The following is a 9506-nucleotide window of genomic DNA, read 5'->3' as shown; positions in this document are numbered from 1 at the left end:
ACACAGAAATGCACTTGATGTTAACAATTATAGCCCACGTAAAGTGGCGTACGTTTGCAAATGCAAAGCAGCTGTGACTTGTCGTACAACAAAAGCTAAAAATATTAGTATTTTCTTAAGAGATCTTTACACCTAATGGCAGGTACTATGCTCGTTTTTCACTGTTGACACAGGCGCCTTTAAGAAGGTGGTCTCACGCAAACAGCTGTTAACAGCCAGTCAGGTTTGATGGTATTAAGATGTAAGATATTTGTTTGCATTCTCTTTGTAGTTATCTTCTTTCTCGGATATTCTCTGCTAATGAACGCACACGCACACAAATTTCTTTGTGTGTGTTGGCAATACGTTGATCAGCTTGATGGCAAGATGGCGGATTGCACCATATGATTTGTGTTTGATGTACAAATGAGACCACCTTTAATTATTTCGCCATGGTTTGGATTTTTGTTCAATTTTTTTTACATTTTGTTCCTATTTTCACATATTAGTTGTTTTAATTTATAATGCACACATTTATAATAATAATAAATCTTTAGATATAGTGGCTGCAACACATGATAATGGAAATAAAAACTAGAATGTCAATTTGGAAGTATTCAAATATTTTACAGCCTAGTTGGGATTTGCGCCACCATCGCCATAGGGTTGTGTCAATGCTACAAGAACTTAGAAGGTAGGGTAGTTTTCCCAACAACAACATTTTTCTGTGTAACCCTGGTGGATTATTTACAACTCATAACGTCGAATGCCGGCTGGGCAGAAGAATGTTTGCCGAAGTTCGAAGAAGAATAAAGTTTAATAATTTTTCTGGCCCAGATAAATTCATAAGTTATTGTTTTGTTCACCCACCGATGAGAGCCAAATTCAATGTTGAGTGAAAAACGTATGCCAGCTTTCCCTTTCATAAACGAGACACCATATCAAGAAATAGAAGCCGAATCAATTATGAAAACAAAAAAATACGCATGTGAAAATTGTGATTGTGAAAATATCAAATCTTCCAAGCAGATGATTTGGGTTAGGTTAGGTTTAAGTGGCAGTCTGCCATTAGACTCACTAAGACGTTCTCGTCCATTGTGATACCACAGGAACAGAAGAAGGAAAATGCCTTCTAGTTCCTACCGTTGAACCATCCAGATCGCTTTAAAAAGCCTAACAACTTGCAAATGTTCCCATCCGCTAAATCAGACAGGTTCTAAAAGAAATGAGAACTTAATGTAGAACTCCTTTTGACTGCTCGTACGGGACATACACACAGAAGGTGTTCTATAGTATTTTCTTCTTCGATCCCCTGACAGCTTCTGCAAAAGTCGTTGCTAGCAACCTCCAGTCTATCAGTATGTTTTCCGATTAGACAGTGACCTGTCATGAAGAAAACAACGACTGAGACGTCTTTTCTAGCCTATGACAGCAAAGCAGTACACCTCTTCAAATCAAGATTAGGCCATATAGTTTTGGAATGCTCACAGCCCCCTCTTTGTGACCATCTATCATTAGTTATCCTTCGGGACTGGTCCTGAAAACTAAGCTTACATGTCGCTAGAGGCATAGCCACAGATTCCAGTGTCCCTGGAATATGTAGGGTAATTCCTAGTCTCGCAAGCTCGTCCGCTTAACAATTCCCTGGGATATCTCTGTGGTATCCCAGGGAGAGATCTGAGACAGTTGAGGGAGGTTTTTGTGTTCAGAAATGCGTTCTCCAGGGATTTAATGGCTGTCTGAAAAGATATTTATGCCAATCGTCGTAATGACATTAAATCTTAGTCATTCCATCACTTACTTAATTGCAAGGATCTCTGCTTGATACACACTGCAGTGGTCGGGTGACCTTTTCGATATGACTAGTTCTAGATCTTTAGAGTACACCCCAAAGCCCACCTGGTCTTTTAGTTTGGAACCATCAGTATAGAAGTATATGTAACTTCTTCTACCAGGGATATTGTAGTTGCAATCGGTTCTATCAGGAAAAGTGGTACAGGACTTGCTGGAACATCGGATATTGTATCAAGTATAACACAGTGTCCGTAGCTGCCACATGACCAATGAGAAAGCTCCCTTAACCACACGGCAGTGAACGCTGCAATTTGTCTAGCCACAATGTCTGATGGTGTAGTCCTCAGTGCGGCTGTGATTCCAAAGTTGAGAAGATAGTACACCTCCTTGAGGTGTTCATCTGCTGACCAATCTTTTTAGATCCACAGATCCCTGTCGTAATGCATCTTTTAATAAGTAAGGTATTAATAAACTTTATTACAGTAGAGTTGATGCCTAGAAACTCCAACTCCTTCATGATTGATGTCGGTTTTACATTATTGAAAGCACCTTCTATGTCAAGAAATGCTACCATTGTATATTCCTTGACAGCGAGAGAACCCTCTTTGTAGCCGACTAGGTCGTGAAGGGCTGTTTTAGTGGATTTGCCTTTACTATATGCATGCTGCTGCCACGACAGGCGATCTCCAGGGATCTTTACCCTAAGACATGTTTTTGTCAGCCTCTCAAGAGTCTTCAGCATAAAGGATGACAGACTGATAGGACGAAAATCTTTCGCCTTCGTGTGGTATGGTTTGCTTGCTTCCGGAATGAAAATGACCTTCGTGTCCCTCCATCCCACAGGTATATATAACATTCTGATACAAGCAGAGTATATCTCGCTAAGCCAGGGAACAAGTCTATCAGACACAGCTTGTAATTCAACCGGTGATACATCATCAGGGCCTGGCGACTTAAAGGAGTCGAAACTTCTTATCGCCCGAAGGATTTTCGGCTCAGACACAATTTTCCTAATGGCCTCCGACGAATGCATATCAATGACAACCTCTTCTGGCGCCACGTTGTCCGTTGGAGAATTTCTGGGGAAATGTGTGTTAACGAGTGGTTCTAGTGTTTCCTCACTAGACATTGTCCATACATTATCTGGCTTCTGGATATACCCCACTGTAATATGTCTCGAGGACAGAATCTTCCTTAGCCTAGAGACCTCAGATGTATCCTCCACGGAGTTGCAGAATTCTACCCAGGATTTGTTCTCAGCCTTTCTAAGCTCGCCTTTATATTTTCTTAGCTCAGCCTTATAGATGTCCAAATCGTGTGGTGCTCTTGTGGTTTTTGCTCTGTTGGAGAGTTTTCTGCAGTCGTTCCTTAGACCAACCAGCTCTGGGGTCCACCATGGCGGTCGCTGTTTGACCCTTGTCTTGGCACTAGGGCACTATATCATCCGTAGTTTCCACTTCCTTTTCTGGTCTAGAAGGGATAGTGGTGCAGAATTTGTGCTGAAATTTATCCCAACCCGCCTTTCTTCTGTTTGGCCGAGGGACCACTACTTCAGTATTTTCTCCAAGGCTAAAACTAATATAACGACCTCCTGCCTGTTTCTGGTAATAAAGGTCGGTTTATCCCCTTTATTACAAATCGCCACATTGCAATTTATAATATATACGATAAGCAGCTCACCCCTCTCCTTGACATCCGAACTTGCTCATATCTGCTTTCTCAGAAGCGGCTTCAACCAGAGATTTAAGATTTGAAGGCGGCATCTCTCAATCGTGTGCCATATATGTAGGGAAGCCAGTCGCTAATGGGACTTGTTTATTTCAAGGCTGGCAACTACTTAATCGTTAGTGCTTAGCGACGGAAGAAGAAAAATATTAGACTACTCTTTGCAAGAATACAGGCTCTGTATCTCCCATTCCCCGTACCCTTGAGTAGTTTAAATCCCGGAATTTTTAATCCACGAACTATTCTCCCACAGTCCCATGGTCCCTGAATAAGAACCACATCAAATCCCCCTGCCATCCGGAAGACCTTTAGTGCCACCGAAGCGCCCTTACAATGGTGAAATTATATCTTTAGAAACCAGACTATAGTCAGGATTCAGAACTTCCACCACTGTTGCGTTAGCCTCGTATTCTGATTCCACCAGGAGTTCATCCTCACAAGATTCGTTAGATCTTGTCATGATGAGGTTCCGTACGCATGCAGGGGCAGGTGAGAAAGCTGTGGAACCACTCTTCCTTAAGACACTGGATACTTGCGATGTCGAGGTTTCCTCCTTTAATGCTTCACTATCTGTTGCTGTCGAAGTACTTTTTGAGTTCCGTGCTTCCCCGCCAGCGCAAACCTTGAGTCCAGACTTGTTGAGATATGCGAGACAGCCGGAGTTTAGTACGAGTACTGCACATCTCCGGTCGCCGTCAGCCTCATCCAATCTACCAATCTTCCAGTCGGGGGTCGAAAGAGTGGGATTACATTCCCTTAGTCTTCCAAATATCGATTCAGGATCTGAGGGTATCCAAGCATGCGCCATTGGTTAAAAAGGAATATCGTCCTTCTTGGCTAAATCTAGTGCTGCACCTGGCCAGATCTCACCAATCCCTTTTAGCGCACAACGGTACATTTCAATTGAGCGTTGATCCCCGAGGCAATTAGTCTGTATCGGCCCCGATATCAGCCTGCATCGTCACAAACTGGAGGAGACCCAGGAAATTCCGCAAAGACATCGGAGTATACTGATGACTGTCCATTGACTATCCCGCTCCAATTATTCCTAGGTATGCAGCCCTGTTCTTCTCCCTTGTCGACAACTGCCATCACCAAACTGTCCCTAACGATATTAGCAAAGATTCTTGAATCCATCTTACTATTGTTCGCCCAGGTGTTTTAGGCATGTGATGCCCTCCATGTTACCGCAGCCTTTTGGCTGATTGCGGTGCAGTTTCCGAATCTAGACGTGTAGTCTTTGGAGTAGCCTGTGCATCGAATTTCCGAGCCCAGTTTAGGGAGTCCCTCTTCTTATGTGGACTGTGGGGCATAGGGTGCAGTTTGTTGGTGGTTAATACCATATGTCTATATCATGCCTTTAAACGTTTTTGATATGAACTGGGCCCCGTTGTCACTATGCACCGTTTCGGGTACGCCAAACTTCCGGAATATTTCCTGTGCCAAGAATTTCACCACATTGGAAGCTGTTGCTTCCCGCATCGCTTTCAAGAACGTGAACTTGCTGAATGAAAATAAAAGCATTGCCACTTTTCGAGCGTGGATATTTACCCAAGAAATCTATATACATGTTTTGAAAAGGACGTTGGGTTACCACCTCGTCACTGGGTTTTCTTGCATACCGTGCAATTGGTGACGTATTGTCGCACTTGTGACACCATTTGCGGCCAGTAGTACTTCTCCTTTAACCGATGCAACGTCTTGGATATGCCTCCATGGGCAGCTGTGGTGTTGGTATGAGCTTGTTCGATTAGTACATGCGTTAACGTCTCAGGGATCCATTGGCATTCTTGTATTTCAGGTTCATACGATGCATGGGCCTTCTTGAATATCATGTTATCGATAATCTTGAGATCAGGCAATTTCTCTTGGTTGCTTTTCACAACCTCTCGAAGCTCTTTATATATGTCACTGTCAAACTCAGTGGTCTCGAAGTCCAAGACTTGGTCTATTTCGATTTCGTCAACTGTGGGTAGTCGTGAGAGCATATCCGCTACCACTTATTCCTTCCCCTTTCGATGCTCAATGTTGAAGCTATTCCCCTTGAGTTGCAATGACCATCGAGCTAAACGACCGCTGAGATCCTTCAGGTTCATCAGCCATTACAAACTCGCATGATCGGTGATAACGGTGAACTCCATGAGCTCCACATAGGGTCGGAATTTGCGGATGGCCATCACAGCTGCGAGACACTCCTTTTCAGGGACGCTATATTTTTTCTGGCATTTATTGAGCTTCTGAGAGTAGAATGCTATGGGGTGTTCCTCCCCTTCACTGCTTAGCTGGAATAACACTGCACCTATCCCGTATTCCTATGCATCATACTGGATATAAAATCTGTTAGAGAAATCGGCGTGACGTAACACTGGTGCGGAAGTTAATGCCTTTTTGAGATTCTCAAAAGCTTTTATGGCGCTGTCATCGATGATAAACTTGGTGGACTTTTTTAGTGTGTCGGTGAGTGGGGCTGAGATAGTGGCGAAGTCTTTAATAAAATTGCGGTACCACCCTGCAGTTCCAAGAAAACTTCTGACCTCTCTTGCATTTTTGGGCACCTTGATCTTCCTAATGACCTCAATCTTTTCAGGGTCGGTTCTTAAAATCCCTTCGCCCACAATAAAACCCAAATATTTCAACTGACGGAAGCAAAACTGGGATTTTTTCATCTTTCAGTTGGCTTTCTTTAGGCATTCGGCTACTTCGTTTAGCAAACGCAGATGCTCATCAAAATCGCTTGATATGATCAACAGATCGTCCCAGTACACCAAGACATTCTCCTTGCTCTGCAGTGGATAAGCGTCTTTCACCGTGAGTTTATTAAATTTGCGAGCGTCCAGACAGAATCGGTTTTTACCCGGTCGTTCGGCTACTCCACAGGCTTTCACTCTCCTCTATGACGTTTAAGGCCAGCATATTATCCACTTCTTGATACGTTATTGCCCGAATTGCAGGTGACATAGGATAATGACGGTCTTTCACGGGCTCTGCCCCATCAATTAGTTTTATAGAATGCTTTTCCAAGGTGGTACAACCTAGACCATGTTCTTCAAAGGTTTTAAACTTCCGCACAACCTTAGACGTTTAGCTTGCTCAGGTGACAGCTCGTGTGGGTTCAATCGATGTTCGGCATTGGTGTCTGCCATATCCTTCGTGACATTTTCAATATTTATTTCGGACATGCCTAATACGTCCGGGGCTAGTTGAAACAGTCGCCAAAAGTCTATGCCTAGATATAAACGTTGCTCCAAATAGGGACATAGATATAACTTTCCACCCGCTGTGCTAACACTGCTGGGCATGGGCATAATTGGGATTCCCATTTCTTCAATGAACTCCCTACAACCTTGTCCAAACAAGCTTACTGAAGCACCGGTGTCGAGAAGACCTTGAATGATCTCTCCTTTAATTGTGACGTTCGCGAAAAACTCTGGGGTCATTTCTGATCTTTACTACTTTCGAGATCGAATCTATCAATAATCTCCTTTGTAGGCGCCTTTGTTTTCCTTTTTGTCTAAGTTTGATCATTTTGTTCTTTCTCTTATACTCTTATCCTTATTCTTATCCTTTCTAGAAATACTCTTATCCTTATTCTTCTCTGATCTATTCTTATCATTACGTAAAATCTTAACTATCTGATCTTCAACTTGTTGTGGGTTATTAAATTGTCGGGCGGACGAGGTTCCCCTCTCTTCTCTCTGCCCCTTTTCTGGTTTCCCTATAAACATATCGGACATTTAGGCGTCACGATGTCTGGGTTACCACACCTGTAACAGAATAATTTCCGGAATTCTGCCCGACAATTCATGAACATGTGTCCAGGTTCCCGGCAATTTCAGCACATAATTTGAGATCTAGCCTGATTTTGCACTCGAAGTGCTGAAACATTCTCTTCCAGTCTTTGGAGATCCCCTTCCCCCCTTCTGGACATTCTACTTCTTGTTCGCATATCTCACTCAAATGTTTTGCGGGTCGTTGTGGGACTGGTAGTGGCGAATTTTCACATTTTGGAAAATTACGCTCCGGCTCTATACATTCAATCCGCAACTGTTCAACCGAAGATATAGTCATTTGGTAAACATGACGTTTTATATCTTCCCTTATGTTGCCTTTTAATATTTTAATCATTTCATACTCATGGATAGGTTGCATCAATCTAGAGCGTAATATTCCCATCTCATGAAAATAATTGTTGACAGATTCAGTATGCCTTTGTTTTCGTTCCAGCAACTCCCGCAAAATGTCGAACTTCGATTGTGGAGTTTGATACTGGCTTATCAGTGCGTGTTTCAGACCATCCCAATCTGTATCGATATTATTTTGACGGTGTAACCAGTACCATTCCCTGACTTGGCCAGATACTAAGAATGAAAAATCCCTTAAACCTTCGGCCCAGGGGATACCGTACTGGACTCGGATCAATTCAAGTCTATAAATTAAATCATTGACTCTTATTTCGCGGGGGTCCCCGCTAAAATTCAAACCCAACTTATCTACGCGTATTCGCAGCGGCTCGTTATTAGTATACACTGCCGGAGCATCATTCCGATTGGTCGATGGGGTCGTAGTGGGGTATTGTATGACTGGGTGAATATTTCCCTGAGGTAATGAAGACATGTTGTTTTCATAATTATGGATCGGTCTCATCCTCCTAACTTCTGTCATTTCTTCATTAACCATATCCTTGACTTGTCGCTCTAAGGACCTTTGGACGGTTGCAGCCCCACCCTGAACCTGACCGTTCGACTCTTGTGCTAATGTCTCTCTTGCCTCAGTACTTGACGGATGGCCGCCATTGGCAGGCACATTTACATTATTTTGATCTCTATTCATTATAGAACTAGAGAGATCTCTTACTTGAAACCCATCCACGTTCGCGTTTGGTTCGGCCATTTCGTCCTCTACGCCTACACGTCTTTGCTTACTATTTTTGGGGAAATACAATGATCTATTCAAATCAAATGACTCTGTTAGTGTTATTTTCTTTGAGCGAGTATTATAACTCATGCCTCAGTTGCAAAGCAATAAAAAAAATCGTTCTAACCGCTGGCCGTAAACAAAATTATTACAAATTTTGTTGTTTTTTTTAAGTTATCAATTTATAATTCTTTTTTTTAGTTGTATTTAAGAAAATAATGACACTTAGTTCTACCAATATCAAACAATATGAAAATAAATATTACAGACGTCAATTGCTAAGTCTAAACACATGAAGTACTTAGTTTACAAATGCTACAAATCTGAACATAAATTTGTGGGGGCGCTGCTTTCTCAGAAGCAGTGCGTGCGTTTTGGGTGGTTTATTCTCTTAATGAATAACAAAAATAACAGTGCCCTCCATTGGAGGTGTAAAAAATGTTTTCCTAGACAATCTTAATAGCTGTACACTTGCAAATTTAAGACTTTCTTCCATTCCCATGACATTTCCTAAAATCTTCATCTTAATGAAACGCTTATGGCTGACGGTAATAATACACTAACATTCAAAACGACATGTCGATTGAAACGGCTATTGCACTTTTCCCAAAATTGAAGCTATATTGCGTCATTCATTGTGCCTTTGTAAAACACAAAACTAACGAGTTATTGTACATAGCCGTTGTAACTGGAGAAAATATTTCTTTTTTAACCTACTAGATCTAATATTGCACTTCATAAATTGTTTTTCACAAAATTGGATGCAATAAAATATCACAGTTCATTAAAAAAAATTGAAATGTTTCTTTGGTCTATTTCTAAAACTAGCATTTTATGGCTATGTTCGTCGGTCTTATTGCACAGATTTAACTAACCTAATATCACCGTGTTCAAAGGCGTTGTTTACATCGCCATTTTAAAACGCGCATCAGGTACTTTCTTCTTACTTTTCGTTTGGGCGCCATCTCTGTTATGTGTGCGCTTGGTCGCGAATATGCTACTTTTCCTATCTACTAAAAGAGCTCTCTTAACAGATCTCTGCCACTTATTTATAGCAGACCAAAACACAATTTAGAACAAAGTTTGGGGCAATC

At 41.9% G+C, this 9506-nt stretch overlaps 1 protein-coding gene across 1 annotated transcript; it reads right to left on the bottom strand.

Moving 5' to 3' along the window:
- Window positions 1–5099: 5099 nt before the first annotated feature.
- On the bottom strand, window positions 5100–5486 carry LOC131995591 (uncharacterized). Its single transcript, XM_059364363.1, has one exon. It carries the CDS (start codon window positions 5484–5486, stop codon window positions 5100–5102), a length of 387 nt encoding a protein of 128 aa, XP_059220346.1.
- Window positions 5487–9506: the final 4020 nt, after the last annotated feature.

This window comes from Stomoxys calcitrans, chromosome 1, assembly GCF_963082655.1.
Source record: "Stomoxys calcitrans chromosome 1, idStoCalc2.1, whole genome shotgun sequence".
In the NCBI taxonomy this organism is placed as follows: Eukaryota; Metazoa; Arthropoda; class Insecta; order Diptera; family Muscidae; genus Stomoxys; species Stomoxys calcitrans.
This window is presented reverse-complemented; position numbering and strand designations above follow the sequence as displayed.